Source organism: Narcine bancroftii, chromosome 1, assembly GCF_036971445.1.
Source record: "Narcine bancroftii isolate sNarBan1 chromosome 1, sNarBan1.hap1, whole genome shotgun sequence".
Classification (NCBI taxonomy): domain Eukaryota; kingdom Metazoa; phylum Chordata; class Chondrichthyes; order Torpediniformes; family Narcinidae; genus Narcine; species Narcine bancroftii.
Genome location: NC_091469.1, coordinates 474,291,851 through 474,312,934, shown reverse-complemented (window position 1 = coordinate 474,312,934; position 21,084 = coordinate 474,291,851). Strand labels below are relative to the sequence as shown.

General features: G+C 43.5%; 1 protein-coding gene across 4 annotated transcripts in view; it reads left to right on the top strand.

The window, feature by feature from the left end:
- dpp6a (dipeptidyl-peptidase 6a) overlaps positions 1-21,084 on the top strand; it is an 810,473-nt gene that overhangs the window by 638,681 nt on the left and 150,708 nt on the right. For all 4 annotated transcript variants that reach the window (XM_069914792.1, XM_069914791.1, XM_069914794.1 and 1 more), the window contains exon 8: positions 1,461-1,581. In XM_069914792.1, coding sequence (XP_069770893.1) covers positions 1,461-1,581 — 121 coding nt within the window. The remainder of the gene's footprint in view (positions 1-1,460; positions 1,582-21,084) is intronic.

The window sequence follows — 21,084 nt, the reverse complement described above, 5'->3', positions numbered from 1 at the left end:
GGTTTAACTTCCCAAAATGGATCACTTCACACAGATCATAATTAAATTCCATTTGCCATTCTTTGGCCCACCTTCCCAGTTGAGGTAGACCTCGTGGTAACCTAAGACAGCCTTCTTCACGGTCCACGAATTTAAGTTCCATCTGTGAACTTACCAATGATGCCACTTACGTACTCATCCAAATCATGAATAAAGATGACGAACAACAGGGGACCCAGTACCAGTTCCTGCCGCACACCGAACCACTAGCACCCCTTACTTCTGCCACCAAGCCAATTTTGTATCCATTTTCCTGACCTGTCTACCATGGAAGACTTAATTTTTAATTAAATTTCTTTTAAAATTTAATTTAGACATACAGCAAGGTAATAGGCCTTTCCAACCCGCAAGCCCCCAATTAACCAACAACCCCAAAACATTTTTGAAGTGTGGGAAAAAACCGAAGCACCCAGACGAAACTCACGCAGGCATGGGGAGGACATTCAAACCACTTAAGACAGTGCTGGATTCGAACCTATGTTGCTGGAGCTAAAATAACGTTGCGCTATCTGCGTCATTAACTGTGCCACTGTAACTGTGTCCACGATAGGACTCCAAAGAACTTGGTGCTCTCTACTCTCTCCACTACTGAGTTATTGATGTGTTGTGGTGGGTGGTTATTGCTGAAGCCTTCGTCTCCTTCGTCTTGTCCTCACTGAGGCTCAGGTTGTTGCTCTCACACCTTATCACGAGATTTTCCACCTCTTCCCAGCAATACAACTCATCGTTGTTGCTAATGGAGCTGGATCTGGTGATGCAATTGTGGGTCAGTAGCATGAGCAGGAGTGGGCCAAGCACACAGCCCCAAGGTGCGCCTGTATTCAGTGTGACGATGCTTGATGTTCTGCTACTGACCCGGACAGACCGATCATTCCAGTTACAGAAAGGAGTATGAGTCCCTGTGAGGACAGCTTCTCCACCAGCCTCTGGGGAATGATGTGTTAAATACCAACCTAAAGTTAATGGAGAGCAGCCTGGCGTAAGAGGTATCGTTCTCCAGGTGGGTCAGGCTGAAATAACCATTATTTATTTATTTGTATTGATGAAATACTTTCCTGCATATGTATTTGTACTATTTTGCACCAAGGACCGGAGAATGCAGTTTCATCAGGTTGTAATTGTACAATCAGATGGGAATAAACTTGACTTCACTAATAGAATGATATCCACTGATACTTCCCCAGCCTTATTTCCCAAGAGAACGATTGAATGTACTCTCCTCTACAGTAGTTTGAAAGATCTTCAAAACCTCCACAGATAAGCTAGCAATTTAATTTCTCCTTGACGTCTGGCCTCTTTCCACCCTCCTCCCCACCCAACCGCCCGTAAACTCTAAGGGTCCAGCTTGATCCCAATACTGTACTTGGTTACCTCATTTCCTTTCTTGCCCTAATCCTGCTGTTTTATTTCTTGCTGAACAGATATTCATTTTTGAGAACAACATCTTCTATCAGCTGAACGTGAATAGCCGCGCCATACGTCTGGTGGCCACTGGGAAGGAAGGGGTCATTTTCAATGGCCTGAGTGACTGGCTATATGAAGGTAAGAGCAGATAAGAATGTTGAATAAAGAGCGGTTATTGATCAGCGCTGTCTGCAGGTTATAATCTCCTGCACGATCGACTGGGAGCAGCATTCATGTTGGAACTGCTGAACAGTGATAACTCACAATGTAAAACTTCAGGTCAAACAGAATGGTTGTGATGTCTTACTTATGCTCGGTGCATACGAGTGGAAATCTGGATATTCTATTCGATGTGCCCTGAATACCTTTATTAACCTGTTTTGTAATATCTTAATTCCCCTATCGCTTGACACTCTGAAGTAACAGGCAGCGCACTGCCATATCTTGAGACCTGCATTCTATTAGCTGTTTGTAATGCTCTCAGATATTGTGAATCGATTGTACATTGTTCCTTCTGCAGAGGCAACACTTGATAGCATCCAAGTCAATAGGTTCTGGTTTCCACTCTCACTCCAGGGCCATGGACCCCTCACCACCCAGCACACGCTCTGTTCTCGCTGCTGCCATCAGGAAAGAGGTGTAGATGCCACAAGACTCGCACCACCAGGCTCAGGAGCAGTGGCTTCCCCTCCACCATCAGCCTCCTCTTCTTTTTCAATCTTTTTATTCATCATATTATAGGAAAACAATACCAGAGGAGACTAGTACATCATCAAAAAGGGGAAAAAAATACCACTATTTGAGATCATATGATATAACATATTACATCACAGCACAATTAACAAATATGTTTTTCAAAAAAAAAAGGAAAGGTTTATTATATAAAATCCTACCTACTCTTTAGCCTTTCCTAAAAATTAATCATTTGGTCTTCACCAACAAAAAGGAAAGAAATAAATATAGTCTGGAAGGAAAAATAATTACACTAACTAAGATATGTGGAAGTTATTTAGAAAAGGTCACCAAGTCTCTTCAAATTTATCAGAAGTATCCTAACTTCCTCTAAAGGTAAACGTGACATCATTTGAGAGAGCCACTGAGTCAAAGTAAGTGGATTAGAATCTTCCCATTTAAATAAGATGGCTCTTCTTGTCAACAGTGTAGAAAAGGCTACATCCCAACGTGTGGAAGTGGGAACTCGTCCCATTCTGGAAGTATAATTCCAAAAAGAACCGTCAGTGGGTCAGGTTGCAAACTAATACCCAGAATAGCTGACAAAGTCTTAAAAATAACTATCCAATAGGGCACGACCAAAACATACGCGTTAGAGAAGCCACTTCTTCTCCCATGATTCCTTTGGAGGATGTAACTGAAGTTCCTCTTCCCAGGCCCTTTTAATTTTGTCATTAGAATTTGATTGCAATCTTAATAACCTATTATAAATGTTGCCAATTAAACCCTTATGAGAAGGGGCCAAATTAAAAAGAAAAGTATCCACCAAATCCTGTTGGTACGATTTTGGAAAGATAGGCAGTAAAGTATTCAGAAAATTTCTAATTTGAAAGTCTGTAAAAAAAAAGTGATTTGACTATATTATATTTATTAGATAATTGTTCAAAAGACCATCTATAAACAAATTTGATAAAGAAACGATTCCTTTAACTTTCCAGAAAGAGAAGGCTTGACCAATTATAGACGGTTGAAAAAAAAATTAAGAGAAATGGTGCTGGATAAAGTAAAATTTTCCAAGTCAAAGAACTTCTGAAATTGAAACCAAATCCATAACGTATGTTGAAGTATTGGGTTGAAGGTCAAAGGAAGAGCTGGCTCCCAATGAAGGAGCTATTGAATACCTCTGCATGGAATTCAATTCCACATCTACCCAATAAGGGCATACAAATTGATCAGAATAGTTAGATCCAGAAAATAATATAGCGGATGTTAACTGTCCAATAATAGAGTCTAAGATTGGGTAAAGCCAGACCCCCGTCTTTCTTTAATTTCTCCAGATGGAATTTACTCAATCTGGCATTCTTTTTATTCCAAATATAAGAAAGATATTTTAGTCAGTATTATCAAAAAAGGATTTTGGAATTAAAAGCTGGGACAGCTTGCAATAAATACAAAAATTTTGGGAAGATTATCATTTTAATAGCATGAATACGACCTATTAAAGATTAAGCCAATGGAGACCATTTAGGAAAGTTAAATTTATCTAGATCAGTGGTTCTCAATCTTTTTCGCTCATATCCCACTTTAAGTATTCCCTATGCCATAGGGAATACTATGCCATAGATTAGTAAGGGATTGCTTAAAGTGGTATGTGGGTGGGGAAGAAAAAGTCCGAAAACCACTGTTTTAATTGTGCCTAATTGACTCGTTATGTGCACCGTTTAAGAACTCCAAAGGAAATGGGCCAATGACAAGTTTTCTCAAGCAAAATATTTCAGTAACAATTGGGTCTGGAGCAGTGATTCTCAACCTCCCTTCCCACTCACATCCCACCTGAAGCAATCCCTTACTAATCACAGAGCACCAATGGCCTAGGGATTACTTAAAGTGGGATGTGAGGCGAAAGTAAAAGATTGAAAATCTCTGATATAGAATGTTAAATGTTTTGGTAATTTTTAAACTCCAAGATAGGTAAAATGCTATTTAACCACTCTAATGGGTATATGGTTATAAACAGGTACATGTATGTTTATTGGGAATAATTTGCTCATAAAGTTTTACATTATATCCAGAGGAGGTACCAAATTGAGAAAGGAAAGACAACATTAGAGGAATAAATATCTCAGGATCTGAAATATATACTAAAAGATCATCTGCATATAAAGATACTTTATGAATTCCATCTCCTCTGTTAATTCCCCGAATGGATTTCCAGGCTGCTGCAGTGAAGAACTGAGGGAAGTGCTGTACTGTTGGTGGCAGGGACCTCTGCAGGGCTCATTAAGCTGAAGCCTCGGTGGGTCCACATCTTTGAATCCTAAGATGCAGGGCAAACTACTAGGCAGAACATGGAGTGAAAACCACACAGCCGGTGCCCACAGCTTGCTCAGGCCAGATTACATTAGAACTAGGAGCAGGAGTTGGGCATCCAGCCCTTTGAGCCTGCTCCACCATTCAATCAGATTATGGCTGATCTGGTGATAGGCTCAAAGATAAATAGATAGATTGATAAACTTTATTATCATTTACAAGTACAACAAAATTGAGTGCCGATCCTGATGGTGCCTATAAACATCAGACAATAAAATATAAAAAAAAATACAATATTCAATGTTTGGTGGTGTACAGTTCATGTACAGCTCTGGGGTAAAAACTGTTTTTAAGACTGTTTGTCCATCATTTAATGGACTGTTACAAGCCCAGAGGACCCATAAACCCAGCAGCAATAGATATTCACCATGACAAAGGGTTATTTCAACAAAAGTTGTTTTTAATTATTTTTAAACATGAAAATACAATCAAACTGTACTTACTTAACTTAACCCCCTTCTAATTCTAAGCACAAGTGTATGTAATGTGTCTGTGTGTAAGTTCAGAAAAGTTATTTGGTTCACAATCCAATCTCACTTCTCATTCCTCCAAGTTTACTGGTTGCAGGCAATTCTTATACTGTGCACAGAATTTAACATTTATAAGGTTCACCAGGCTTTGGTGCTAGAAAGGTCAATGGTTACCGCTCAGGAAGGTTCTTGTCAGTTTTCAGAGAGAGATTTGTTGTTCCTGGACACAAATGATCCCTTTTAATCAGCCACTTCCATGACTTGCCAAAGAAACTTGCCTCATCTGGGTTCTCCAGATGATAACCTCTTTCTTTCAGTTCACCATAGAATTCCTTGTTGTTTCTCTTATTTCAAGTGAAGCATTAGGCAGCCAGTCCTCTCCTCCTGTATGAACCACAAGGGCTTTCACCAGGCTGAACTAAGAACTCACAACCCATCTTCCAAAATGGGGGTTTTCCACAAGCTTTCCAGCTTGTCCTGTTCCAGTCCCAGCTGCTGCTGACTGTAAAACTGCAGAAATGAATTTTCTCTCCCTCAGAGAGAACGTCTGTTTTTCTTTCTCTGTTTGCAAAACCACATGACCCTCTTAGAACAGGAAGTTCCACTCCAGACAGTCTGCGGCTCCGACAAATTCTTTCATCTGTTGCCATTTTGTAAACAACAGTCCACTAGTGAAGTCTCTTGGGCACTCTCCAAAGCTTTTGCAAAGGCTCTTGGAGCAGAGATCCAGTATTTTAAATAAGATCTGTTTTAAAATGTTTGTATGTGACCTACACTTATAAATCTGCTCCAATTTATCCCCCACTGGACCTAAAACGTTTACCAGAGGGCAGGAGTTCAAACAGATGGTGACCAGGGTGGTAAAGGTCTTTCAGGATTTTGGCTGCACTACTGAGGCAGTGAGATCTGTATAAATCTTCCAACAAGGGCAGTGCATGGCCGATGATCTTCTGGGCCGTACTGATAACCCTCTGAAGGTCCCTCTTTTACGTTGCTGAGTAGCTGGAAAACCATGTCGGAATGCAGTAGGCCAGCACACGCTCGATGGAGCAGCGATAAAAGGACACCAGCAACTTATCCTGCAGTTTGACCTTCTTGAGAATCCTCAGGGCATGGAGTCATCACTGTGCCTTTTTAACTACTGTGATTGTACTGATGGTCCAAGAGAGATCTTCAGCAAAGTGAGCACCCAGAAACTTGAAAGCAGTGACCCTTTCCACATAATCTCTGTGGATGTCTAACAGAAACTGTTCTTCCTGAAGTCTATTATAAGTATTTTTGTTTTCATCACCACCTATCTGCCTTTTCCCCCATCCCTTAATTTCCCTACTATGTAAATATCTATCCAACCTTGTCTTAAATATATTTATTGAGGTCACCTCCACTGCTTCAATGGGCAGCGAATTCCACAGATTCACCACCCTCTGGGAAAAGCAGTTCTTCCTCATCTCAATCCTAAATCTACTTCCCTAAATCTTGTCTCCTAATTTAGTCTCACCTACGAGTGGAATCAACTTATCGGCCCCTTTCATAATGTTACACCTTTCTGTAAGATCCCCTCTCATTCTTCTAAATTCCAGCGAGTAAAGTCCCAGACGACTCAATCTCTCCTCAGAGGCCAACCCCAAATTGCTGCTGGAAATTAGCGCCATAGAAAGAGGATAACAGACAAATGTCCAAAGAGTTTAGTTTTATTTCAAGCTGTTTATTATCACAGGTACATAGATTCTGAGTAAAGCTTAGCCCATAAGACCATGAGCAGAAGTAGGCCATTTTTCCCATTAGATCTGCTCCTCCATACCATCATGAGCTGATCCATTCTCTTACTAGGCCCCCTAACCTTAGATACTCTCAGTATTCAAACATCTATCAATCACTGCCTTAAATGCACCCAATGACTTGGCCTCCTCAGCTGCCCACGGTAGCAAATTCCAGAGGTTCACCACACTCTGGCTAAAGAAATACCTCCACACCTCTGATTTAAGTGGGCTCTCTTCAATCCTGAAGTTGTTCCCTATTGTCTTTGTCTACACTACAGACAGCCTCTGTGTCTAGGCCTTTCACCATTCATAATGCTTCCCTGAAGTCCCCTCCTCATTCGATTGAAATCCAAGTAGTGCAGTCCAAGAGCTGCCAAACATTCCTCATGTGCTTATCTCTTCATTCCAGGAAACATTCTTGTTAATCTCTCTGAACCTTCACCAAGGCCAGCACATCTTTTCTTAAATAAGGAGCCCAAAACTGTACCACATACTCCAAGTGAGGCCTCACCACTATCTTATAACATATCAACATAATTTTCCTATTCCTCGAGTTATGAATGCTAACATTGCATTTGCCTTCTTCATCACCGACTCAACCTGGGGGGGGTTAATCTTAAGGGAATCCTGCACAAGGACTTTGCGCCTCCGAATTTTGAATTTTCTCCTCGGTCCTTTTATTCCTTCCACCAAAGTGCATGAACCTACATTTCCGAACTAGTATTCTATTTGCTACTTCTTGGTCCAATATTGTGATCTATCGAAGTCAATTTCAGCCTTTCAGTTTCCTCTTCACCATCTGCCCCTCCGTCTAACTTAGTTTTGTGTGACCCACCAAAAAAGTGGATTCACAGAAAAATCACACAGAAAGCGAACAACAGGTCAAAAGATTAATCATGAAAACGTTCAAACTGAATTTCTAACATCAAGTACAGGCGAAACAAAACTGTAGTCTATCCTCTGTCTCCTGGAGAACCCTCCTCCCTCACGTCGGTGTCACGTTCTACCTTGTCATACCTATCTCTATCACTGTAACCAATCCTCTCATTCCCTCAGTGGAAACATGGAACATGGAAACATGCTCTTCAGCCCAACTTGCCCATGTTGGCCACTAATCCCACCTACCTTGTGTTTGCTCTATATCCCTCTACACCCACACTCACTATCCATGTATCCTTCTAAATGCTTGTTAAATATTATAATAGTCCCTCTCCTCTGGCATCTTGTTCCATACACCCACCCTCACTTTGTACTAAAAAGTTACTTGAAAGGTCACCTCATATTCCTTCTGGGCAGCCTCCAACCTGATAGCATTAACCTCGACTTCTCCAGTTTCTGTTCACCCCACCCCACCCCTTCCCCTTTCCTCTTGCTCTGTCTCTCTCACTTTCCCTTTCCTTCTGTTTCCTTTCCTCCAGCTCTGCATTCACAGAGCCACCTGCCTCCTCCAATCAATTCTCACCTGTCTCTCTATCAATGTCCAATTAATGACCATTTGCCTGCTGGCTCCTCCCCTGCCATTTCTTCCCTCTTCCCCCACATTGTTACTCAAGTACCTGTCTGCTTAATGCCCGTACTATGAAGAAGGGTTACATATATTACTTCCAGTGGATGCTGTGGGACCTGCTGAGTTCCTCCAGCAATTTTGTGTTTTTGCTTAAAATAGTCGTGCCACCTCTCCTGTAGTCGCCCAAACTACCAATATCTCGGCCTCCAACATGGACACCACCGTTTATGTGTTACTTCTTGGCATGCCCCTCATCACCTCCCATCCCATCTACCCCCCTCCCCGATAGACAGTAGAAGGCAGGATCACCAAGGGGTGCTCTGCAGATCCTACCCCAACACCGACCCAGGTGCCCAGAAGCCGGAGCGAGATTTCAAAAAGTTGTCTCTGTCTGGAGCTGACCAGCTCAGAGTCAAGATCACAAGTACCCCCACTGGCAAACTTTTATTTCATTGAATATAAACAAGGAAAGCTTTTGATGAGGCCGTTCAACCCTTTCTAGACAAGAACCTGGAAAATGAAAGGCATGTTCATACCTTGATGAAGGTATACATTGGTTATTTACCCTTGCTACAGAAAGTACACTATTTGACCTCTAAGTTTCTCTAACATTATGCTTTTACTGAAACAAGAGGCATGCATGGTCCTCAAGTGACTGGTACATGACAGGCCTGATCATCCTCTCTCACCCTTGCGTTAGAATCAGGAGATGCACCGACAGAGATGTCTCCTTTCAGAGGAGTCAATTCAATGTAGTTTCTTCTTAGTGGAAGAGCTGGGTGTGTCTTCCTTGATCCAGATGTATTTGAAGGAAGATTCGATTGAGGAGAACTTTATAGAAGGTGAACAAAGGAAAGAGGCTTCCATTGGCCGATGATGCAAGGCGGAATTCAGGCTTTAGGCAAGAGCTGTCGGGATGAGAGTGGGGTTTAGTGGGGGAATACAAGGGAGATATTATTTAGTCAGTGACCAGGGGTCTCCTGAAACTCATTGCCTTATAGGGGAGATGGTCGTTTTGGCATCTGAGGGAAATAAACCCGTGGTGCCACGCGATAGAGTGGTGGATTTGGGACTGTGTGGATTAGGTCTGAAGAGCCCAATGCGCCAAAGGGTTCTCAGTGGTGTGAATCTAATAGACTCTGCAAAGAGGATCCAAGGGACTGAGCCAGAAATAACAGCAATAGGCAAGGGTCAGGGGACAAGTTTGAGAGAGTGCAATCAATTTATGACCTGCTTATAAAATCCGACAGCTTCACCAAACAGCTAATGGAATGTTCTGAAAGACACGGCATGAGTCCAATGCCCCAACGTGCTGGAGAAACTCAGTGTAGCACCCATTGGAAGTAAAGCGCATGCTGTTTGATCCTTTACTTCCTTGGATTCTGCGTGTCCCTTTATTTCCAGTGAATGCTACGTAACCTGTTGAGTTTCTCCAGCACATTGAGGCATTGCCCAAGCATCTGCAGATTTAATTTTTTTAACTGCATAAATACAAGCCCTCAGTCACAAACATATGCAGTGAGATTGATGATTTTTTTTTCCTTGTACGTTATCCATGAGAAAATGGTGGTCCAGAGAATACAAGCAAGTAAAGAAAACAAAGAATTAATATTCCAAGCATGCTGTTCAATCAGCTGAAAATCTGTCTGGTTAACCAGCAGAGCGGTGTCTCCATTAAATCAGAGGCCTGCAATAATGCAAAATGAAACCTTATAGATCAAACTGAATGCAACAATTGCATTGTTCATTCGAGCGGCAGACAGCTGACATGGAATTTAGTGCCATTTGCAAGGTCACGTCAGCTGCATTTCCAACAGAAATGTAAAACACATGTAATCATCCACCTCGCATTGATCAGGATAACTGAATCTATTTGTGATTAAAAGAACGCTTAGTGTTGGTTTTGCTGAAGCAGGCAACTGTTTATAGGGGTTCACTGCTTCAAAGGCAACTTGACAGCCTATCTCTGCAAAGGAATTAATGTGTTCTTTTCATAACAAAATTCCAGCAAAAGGAATGAAAATGCAAAAGCAGTTTGCATTCTGCGCATTGAATTTCTCATCCATCTGCCAACGAGTGTAAGGGTTGAATCGCCAAAGTTATTTTCAGGCTCTCAAGACTTCTCCATCATGGAATACAAACTAAATGCAAAATATCGCTCAACTGGGCAAAGGAATGATGGATGGAAGTTAATTCAGACAAGTGCAAAGTGATGCATTTTGGGGGAAGAAAAACAGGCCAGAACATACTCAGCGAGTGTCAAGTTCCAAAGGAGTTGTTAAATGGAGGTGGTTAGGGGTGCAAGGTGGCGAGCTGAAGAAGGAAAGGCCATGGATGTTGTCTACATGGACTTCAGTAAGGCCTTTGACAAGGTCCCACATGGGAGGTTAGTCAGACAATAGGTATTCATGGTGAGGTAGTGAACTGGTTTCAACAATGGCTAGATGGGAGAAGCCAGGGAGTAGTGGTGGATGATTGCTTCTCAAATTGGAGGTCCGTGACTAGTGATGTCCCTCAGTGATCAGTGCTGGGTCCATTGTTGTTTGTCATCTATATCCATGATCTGGATGATAATGTAGTAAATTGGATCAGCAAGTTTGCAGATAACACTAAGATTGAAGGTGTTGTGGACAGCAAAGAAGGTTTTCAAAGCTTGCAGAGGGATCTGAACAGTTGGGAAAATGGTCTGAAAAATGGCAGATGGTATTTAATGCAGACAAATGTGAGGTGCATTTTGGAAGATCAAACCAAGAAAGGATGTACATAGTGAATAGTAGGGCCCTTAGTAGTGCGATAGAGCAGAGGGATTTGGGAATACAGATACATAATTCGCTGAAAGTGGCATCACAGGTAGTTAGGGTTGTAAAGAGAGCTTTTAGCACAGTGGTTTTCAACCATTTTCATTCCACCCTATGCCACAGGTACTCTGTGATTGCTTAAGGTGGTATGTGAGTGGAAAAAAAAGTTTGAAAACCACTGTTTTAATTGTACCTAATTGACTCGTTATGTGCACAGTTTCATAACTCCAAAGGAAATGGGCCAATGACACTTTTTCTCAAGCAAAATCTTTCAGTAACAATTGGGTCTAGAGCAGGGATTCTCAGCCTCTTCTTCCCACTCACAAGCCACCTTAAGCAATCCCTTACTAATCACAGAGCACTTATGGCAGAGGGATTACTTAAAGTGGTATGTGAGTGGAAAGAAAAGGTTGAGAACCACTGTTTTAGAATATTGGCCTTCATAAATCAAAGTATTGAGTTCAGGGGTTGAGATGTTAGGGTAAATTTGTATAAGACATTGGTGTGGTGGTACACCACCGTCCTACTGCAGGGGGAAACCTCTATACCTGCAGGAGTGTACCGCCAACCTACAGCAGGGGGAAACCTCTATACCTGCAGGAGTGTAACGCCAACCTACAGCAGTGGGCAACTTCTGTACCTGCAGGAGAGTAAAGGGGACAGAACTACACCTAGCTGGCTGTCAATCAGTCGACCTGAATGGATCAAGTCCCACCCAGTCGGGTGTCAAATCACCCTCCAGGATATAAGCCTGCACCGGCCTCCGAAGTCTCTCAGAGTTACTGCAGCTACAGCCAGCCTGGCTCTGTGGAGGTCTTTGTGGATTAAAACCTGTTGTACAATCTTTACCTTGTGTGTGTCTGATTCCATCTAACAGCGCACCACAATTGGTGAGGCCAAAATTGGAATATTGTGTGCAGTTTCGGTCACCCAACTACAGGAAAGAGGAGATTTACAAGGAGGCTTGTGTTATAGGGAAAGGTTGATCAGGTAAGGTCTTAATTCCCTGGAGCATAGAAGATTAAGGGGAGATTTGAAATTATGAGGGGGACAGACAGAGTAATTGTAGATAGGCTTTTTCTACTGAGGGTAGGTGAGATACAAACCAGAGATCATGGGTTAAGAGTGAAAGAAAAATTTAGGGGGAACATGAGGGGGAACTTCTTCACACAGAGTGATGGGAGCAATTGAAGCACTGAATGTGGGCTCAATTTTAACATTTAAGAATTTAGACAGGTATACGGTTGGGAGAGGTATGGTGGGCTATGAACTGGGGGAAAGTCAATGTGAAGAAATAGTTCAGCAATGACTAGGAGGGCTGAAGTGGCCTATTTCTGTGCTGTATGGTTCTAAGTGCATAGATTGCTAAAAGTAGCCACACAGGTGGACAGGCCAGGGAAGGTGGCATAACTGCCTTCATTGGCCATGAGGGTTAAGACATCATGTTACTGTTGTGCCGAACATTGGCCAGACTGCAGTTGGAGTCTTATGTGCAGTTCTGGTTACCGCACTGAAGGAAGAATGTGATGAGGCTAGAGAGGGTGCAGAAAACATTCACAAGGATGTTGCCAGGGCTTATTACAAGGAGATATTATACTCTGGGACAATTTTCCATGAAATAAAGGCTAAGTGAATTCCTAACAGAGGTTTATAAAATTAAAGGGATACCCAGAGGATAGATGGTCCCAGTTTTTTCTCACCCAAGGTAAGAGACTCTTAAGCTGGAGGGCTTAGCTATAAAATGAGAGGGGAAAGATTTAAAGGGGAAGCCTTTTCACAGAGGTTAGAGTATAGGGAACAAGGTGCCGGAGGAGGTGGTGGAGGTGGACAAAATTAAAAAATAAAAAAAAAATATTTTAACAGGTTCATAGATGATCAAGTCAAGTTTATTGTCATCTGAACACATATGTACAACCAGAAGAAATAGCATTCTCTGATCCTCGTAAAACACAAAGACACACAAGCAGACATAACACACATGCAGAAAAAACAATACATATGCAGGTCAAGTATTCATATAATAAATAAATAAATAAATTTGGAGATATGAGAGTCTCGGATGGTTAATATGACCAGTTCCTTTGTTCTCCCTGCCCATGGGATGAAGCTATTCCTCAGCTTGGTGGTACTGGCACTGATACTTATGTATCTCCTGACCCGAGCAGCTGGGAGATACTGTGTGCAGGTTGTAAGGGGTCCTCAATGATTTTGCATGCCCTCTTCAGACAATGATCCTGGTAGGTCACATCGATGGGGGAGAAGGGAGACTCCATTGATCATCTCTGCCACTTTAACGATCCTGTAAATTGACCTCCCATCCACTTCTTTTCAGCAACTGGACCACACTGTGATGCTCCCAACCAGGACGCTCTCAAAAGAGCTCCTATAGAAGGTTGACAAAATGATGGCCAGTTGCCTTGCCTGCTTCGCTGTTGCACCCTGACAAGTGAGGAGTTGTTGAGTGTCCATGATAGATCACCAGTCAAGTGAACTCCAAGGAACTACAGAGTAGTTGATGTGTAGTGGAGGGTGGTTATTCCTGGTCCATGATCATTTACTTCGTCATGTCCAGATGGGAAGAGGTATATAGGTCAAATGCGGGCAACTGGGATTGGCTTAGATGGGCATTTTGGTCCGTGTGGACAAATTGGTCTGAAGGGCCTGTTTCTCTGCTGTATAACTCAATGAGTCCAAGAAATAGCTTGGAGTGTAATTGTTGAAAATGCTCTTTCCCTCATCAGGAAGCCAGCTGGTGTTCAGCTGGACAAATCGAAATGTTTGAGATTAAGTACTTTGCAAAAATAGTATCACTCCTACACCAAACAATAAAGAGGAGATTTACAAAGATGTTGCTATATTGCAAGGAACGGGTTAACAAGTCAAGACTTTATTCGCTACTGTTTAGAAGAATGAGAGGAGGTTTGATAGAGGTGTACAAAATTAAGAGGGGTGTATAGATCAGTGGTTTTCAAACTTTTTTTATTTCCGCTCACATACCACATTAAGTAATCCCTCTGCCATCAGTGTTCTATGATTAGTAAGGGATTGCCGAAGGTGCTATGTGAGTGGGAAGGGAAGGTTGAGAACTACTGCTCTAGACCCAATTGTTACTGAAATATTTTGTTTGAGAAAAATTGTCATTGACCCATTCCCTTTGGGATCATGAAACTGTGCACATAACGAATCCCTTACTAATCACAGAGCATCTGTGGCATAGGGATTATTTAAGGTGGTTTTTGAGTGGAAAGAATATGTTTGAAAACCACTGGTCTAAGTTCAGATCTCGGCCTCTGGCATGCCTTTGTTGCTTTCACATCAACAGACCTGCATCACGCTCACACTCATACATCCTTGATATAAATCATGAACATTGGCCTGTGACCTGCTGCCTACATGTCCCCTACACCCTTCCACATGTACCAAATCCCTGTGCATTTCCAGTGACCCATGACCAAAGTGTTGCACAGAGAGACAATAGTTTAATGGCAACCCCTACAACTTGTGAGGGTTGCAGTGAATTCATTCAAAAGCGAAGGTGGCAATTTTTTTTTAAAAATTGCTTCAAACAAAGTGACTCTGTACAAACCACATTATTTATATTCTTATTCTCAATGAGCATCATACCTCAATGAAGGAATCCTCAGAGATATTTATGAACAAAGGCAGAGAATAATGGGCAATAAAACCAGAATATCAGTGAGAAACACTATGGATTATCTATTTGTGTTCATCACTGGCAAGAGAAGCGTTTATTGCGAATCCTTCATTGCTCCTAGACTGGAAGGCCAAGGGATATTAAGAGTCAATTTCGACATCAGAAAACAGGTGAAAACAAGAAAACTTAGATTGTCGAAGGGTGAGGGGGGAGGGCAGGAGTACAAGCTGGCTGGTGAATACAGGTGGGAGGGGAAGAAGTGAGTGGGGAGGGGGAATGTCAGAGGATAGGAGGTGACAGGAGGAAAAGGCAGAGAGCGAAGGAAAATGCACCTGTTGGGAGAAGCAATAGAAATGGAATGAAGGAAACACAGAACATCCACAGCACAGAACAGGTGCCTTGGCCCACACTGCTGTGCTGACCTATCAGCCAACTCAAACAAATGCATTTTCCTCAATTCTGTGTATCTATCTAATAGTCTCTTTAAAAACCCTATTGTACCTGCCCCACCACCGTTGATGGCAACACATTTCTTGCGCGCACCTCTCTCTGTCAAATAACTTACCTCTTGCACCCCCCTCCCCCCAGTACTTACTCACAAACACCTTAAAATTATGCCCCTTCATATCAACCTTTTCAGTCCTGGAGAAAAGCCTCTGGCCATCCACACAATCAATGCCCCTCATCATCTGGTACACCTCTATCAGGTCACTGCACATCCCCTGTCACTCGAAGGAGAGAAGACGAAGTTGGCTTAACCTATCCACATAAGACAAGCTCTCTGATCCAGGAAAACCTTTGTAAATTACCTCTGCACCCCATTTATAGCATCCACATGCTTCCTGTAGTGAGATGACCTGAACTGAATGCAATATTCCAAGCAGATGGGAAGCTAGAGGTAGGTGTGGGTGGTAGGCAGCTGAAGGGGGCAAGGAAAGAGAAGGAGGAATCAGGACAGAGGGATCAGAGAAAACCATGGGGGTGAGGGGGTGGGGGAGAAACAAAACAGGTGGGGGAGGTTACCAGAAATTGGAGATTAATGTTGATGGCATCAAGTTGGAGACTGCCAAGAGGGAATACGATGTGATGTGCTTCTAAATTGTTGGTGGCTTCAACCTGGCAGTACGGTAGGCCTTGGAGAGACATATAAGTATGAGAGAAAACAGGCAGACACCAGAATAAAAAAGTGGGGGACAGGTGGGAGGAGAGAATAGAGGAAGGGACAAGAGGAAGAGCACAAGCTAACCGGTAAGAGGTTATTAGACGGATACAGGCGGGAGGGTAGAAGAGGAAACTAAGAAGTGATGGGGGAAGAGGGTAGCTCTCTAATAAGAGAGAGAAAGGAAGGAAGTGGGAAACTGGACGAAAGGAAATAGTAGGATAGGGAAAGAGAGAGAATCTGGGGAGAGAGTTAATGGAAATTAAAGGCGTCAATGTTAATGCTGACTGGTTGCATAGTGGAATATATGGTGTTGTTCCTCCAATTTGTGGGAAATGTAGTTTAATTTGTTAGTGTGCTTTGTTTTGAACATCATGGGCTAAAAGGCCTGCTTAAAAAAAAATGATCTGCAGGATCGTTGTCTGAGGAGGGCATGCAAAATCACTGAGGGCCCCTTCCACCCTGCACACAGCATCTCTCATCAGGATAGAGATACAGGAGGATCAGAGCCAGTACCACCAGGCTGAGAAACAGCTTCTTCTCATGGGCGGTGACAATGCTGAATGACCAAAGGAACTGCTCATACTAACCATCCAAGTCTCTCATATTTATTTATTTGTACATCTGAATACTTGACCTGTGTAGAGCGAATAAAAGCTTTCATGACTGAAGGGTGAACACAGGCTTTTATTAACTTACAACAAAGGGTAGGGTCTCACAGTAGACTTCAGTAGGGATCAGGGTTTAGGTGGGAAACCTAGGTAATATGTGCGTTGATGAGAGCAGAGCCTGGGGGAGGAGCCAGCCATCTGCACAACTGCATTCACCCCTTCCTGCAGAATTAGGGTCTGTGAATGAAGACAGAGAACACAGACTCACAAAAAAAAATCAGAATATATACAATTATTTACAGATTTAGACCATCCAGGGGTCAGGAAATCCTGGAAGAGAACCTTAGCACTAGTGAGCCTTGGACTCCCTCAGTCTCCTCGTCCCCTCGTAGGGGAGGTACAGTTGGTATTATGGTCTCCGGTTCTATGATGGAGGGGAGTGACTCTTCCTCCTTTATCAAAACTCCTGAGGCCCTGATTGGAAATGGTGAGAGAGATGGTGAAAAAGAATTCTAGAACCTGTGGGTCACCTGAGGCAACATATTCTCTGTGCTGGTGGGTGCTTGGTCCCTGATAGAGACGGTGTCTTCCCTACCATCTGGATCCATCACGTAGACATACGTGGGGTTGGCACCGTCTTTTCCAGGGTGTCAGTTTTGCTTCTCCTCATGTGCTTTCATGCTCCTTGGGATAAGGAGCTCTAACAGGGGGCACATCAGTCAGGGCTGATAATACCATTCTCCACCATGTAGCCAAGGATAACCAGTCATTTAGTCCTGGACACACGCTTACTGGAGTTATAAGTGAAGTTCATGGCTTTTGCTGCATGGAGAAAGCTCTGGAGGTTGGCATTATGATCTTCCAAGGTGTGGCCCACAGATGGTGATGATGTTGAGGTAAGGGAAGGTAGCCTTCAACCTGTACTTGTCCACCATCTGTCCATCTGCCTCTGGAAGATGGAAACATCATTGGTAATACTGAAAGGGACCCTCCAGAATTGATGGAGCCAGCCGTTTGCCTCAAAAGCAGTATAGGAACAGTCCTCGGGATGGATTAGCAACTGATGATAGGCAGCCTTCAGGCCGATGGTCAAATAGACCCGATACCATGTCCGAAATTCAAGGAAGGGGGTTATGCACCAGGAGTGTGAACCGATTAATTGTTTGGCGATTGTCAATTACTTGCCTGGACTTATTTTCCCCTTTTACTACCACCACTTGTGTTCTCCACAGGGTACTAGGTTCAATGATTTCCTCGTTGAGCAGACATTTGAGTCTCTGATTTTATGAACTCCTGATCACTAGGACTGCACCCCCTGCTCCTTGCAATCCGGAGACAGATTTGGGAAGAAGGGTGGGGGGTCGATATTAAGTGTGGAAAGGCTGAATGTGGGTTCTGATTTCAATGGCCCTCTGTTCCGAACCATTATGGGAGGGTGGGGACAAGAGTTCTCCAAGGTCATGCTTTTCAGGTGACAGAAGAAGTCAAGACCCAACAGTACCAGAGCATATAAATCATTAAGCACATACCACCAACGTTTACAATATTCTCCCCCTTTAAAAGACAAATGTGCTTGGATACAAGTAGAGTGCGAATGAGATGTTAGAAATATACGGTAATTAGAAAGATAGCATTTAAGTTTGTATTCCCAAACAGTCTGAGAGTCTATGAAACTTTCAGTAGAGCCAGTGTCAATCAAGCATCAAATTGAGTGTCTTTTTAACTAGAAAGTCACTATTGAATTGCTGAGTTGATATGGTCTGACTTGGTCCAGAATCCATAGTCCCCTTCGCTCGAATAGCCCCCTCCTTCCTGAGGCGACGGCAGACAAGAGGTTGTTGAACTCGTGGCATGGAGAGATGGCCGCCCTTCATCCTCCTCTGACGATGATGGCACTAATTTCAAATCGCGGCAAGATGGCTACTGCGGCTTTTCGTGCCATTTTCCAACTGCCACCCTCCATCAGCGAGTAGCACAGCAGGTAGGTTCTGGTGAGTTGGAGGCTGAGGGGGATGGCTTGGGGCTGGAGTCAGAGTCGGGAGCTGTGCGCGCAGCAGATACTCGACCAGTGGCCCCGCTTACTGTGGCTGGAGCAGACAGAGTACCTAGCTGGGCATCGAGGGTGAGGATGCTGGCATCTACTGCAAAAGCGCTCCCTAGCGTGGGAGGTGTAAGGTAAAACATCATGAGATGGGAATGTGTAAGGAGTTACCCTGTACAGGGCTGTAACAAGATGTGAATGCATCCTTGTACTTACAAGATAAGAGAGACATTGATGGATTGAGAGGCAGGAAGCTAGCAGGGAAAGGATAGCAACAGTTTTAGTCATTGGACAAGTAATGATATGATGATGTTCTAAGCATGTATCCAAGGGTATAAAAAATCACCATTTTGCTGATAACGGCAGAATGCATTCTCCGACTAACATTGTTAGTCGCAAGTGTTACAATCCGGTAATAAAGAACAAAGAACCCTGATTTCGACTCAGTCTGGTGTTTGTCTCACTCATTCATGAACAAAGCAGACCTAACAGAGGTCTCCCTATCACAGAAAATGGCTGCCATTAGGGCCGGAGCAGTGGGAGTTTCTGGTCCTGGGGAGAGTGTTGTCATTGGCCTCGAGGTCATTAAACTCAAGGTGAGCTTGTTCAAGCCACTTGGCCAATTCAACGTGGCTGGCCAAGTCTTTCTTACCCAACTTAAGGAGTAGCTGCCTCACGTATCTCGAGAAGACCCCCGCAACTATGGTGTTCTGGATCTGCTCTTCCTCACGAACACAGTGGTTACTTCTTGGTGAGGGTCCACAAGTCTAGCAGATAGTCATCGATGGTCTCTCCTGGCTGCTGCCAACGTAGAGTGAGTTGATGCCTCACTAGGACCTCATTTTGTGACTTCAGGTACTGAGCCTTCAGAGCCTCAAAGGCCACATTATAGCTTGCACAGTCCCAAATGGTTGCATACCCTTTAGTTCCTTCTCTGGAAATGAGAGCCAACCTCCTGAGTTCATCCGTGTTGAACACGTCCCTGGTCGCAGTCAGGTAGACCTGGAAGCAGTCCAGCCAGTAAGCAAACTCCTCGGCAGCATCCGGGGACAGGGGGTGGATCAGGAGCAGGCTCGGCTTGAGCAGCGTCTTCATCTTCTTGTTGTAAGCTAATAAAATTGTGGCGCGAATGAAGCTCTCACGACTGGAGGGAAACACACACTTTTATTAGCTTATAATTGAGGGTAGGTATCAGGGTTTAGGTGGGAAACCTGGGTTGTATGTGGGTAGATGGGGGTTGAGCCTGAGGGTGGAGCCAGCCATCTGCACAACCCATTACCAGTAAATCTTAATTCATTGCCACCTGCATATGTATTGTTTGTCTGGATGTGTGTTAAACTTGACCGAAGCTAATCCTGTTCAATGATGAATGAATCCAGAGATAGTGGATGAATCTTTAGTCAGGGGTTGCCCATTCGAGATTGAGATAAGGAGAAATTCTCTCCAGTGACCCTTGCCTCACCTTTCCATTGGCAACTTCCTTCACCTCTCTAAGCCCTGATGCAGGGTCTTGGTCAGAAACGCTGACAATTGCTACTCTCCCCCTCCCAAAATGGATGTTGTTCAATCCGCTGGGATCCGACAGCAGTCTGTTTGATTGGTCCTGATTCAGCATCTGTAAACTTTTGTGTCTCCATGTTAATTTATAATTATGGAGAAAGCACCATTTACCACCCATCAGGGAGGGGAAGTACATAATGGCATGACTGGAAGGAAGAGCTGTACCAGGAATCACACGACAATGAAATTGAACTCTCTCTGACCCTAAGCATGTCAAAATGTCCTACTTTTTGAGGGAAGTGTAGCTGTCAGTTTACACACGGACAGATCTGCTAAACATGGAGACAGGTAGTTCTGATTGGAGCGCATTATTATGAGACAGTCTACAATCCCACCCATACCCACCTTTGACCTCTTGCCCGTCGTCCTGTGCTCCACCCCCTGCCCCATCCACCGTCCTCTCCTCCACCCACCTTTTCATTCAGGAGCCTGCCTGCTTCTGCTCATACCTTGATGAAGCGCTCAGGCCTGAAATGTTGCTTGCCCTTTACTTATAAAACACTGCAAGACTCAAATTTCTCCAGGATATTTGTGTCTTGCACTACAAACACAGCATCTGCAGACTTTTCTGTTTAACTGAAGCAGGTACAGTGGTGAGGAAGACATGCGACATGCTTGTGTGTGGGTGAACTCTGTGGATCAAAGCAATTTTACAAATTTCTGATTGAGTTGCAGTAAAACGGAAAGTTTGCAGATGTTGGAAATATAGTAAATTACAAAATGGCTGGAAGAACTCAGCAGATCCCACAGCGACCATGATACTTAACCATCGTTTCGGGACTGAGTCCTTTTGTCACGGTATGGTTAGACCCGACTGGCCATATTGGAGAAAGTGCAAAGGAGACTCACCAGGATGTTGTATGGATTGGAGGATGTTAGTGTAATGGGAGAAATTGGATAGGTCGGGGTTGTTTTCCCTGGAGCACAGGAGGCTGAGAGATGACCTGATAGAGTTAGATAAGATTACGAGGAGTGTAGATTGGGTAGAGAATCAAAATCTTTATTCTCATGGGAGGGATATCAAAACAAGAGTATGTC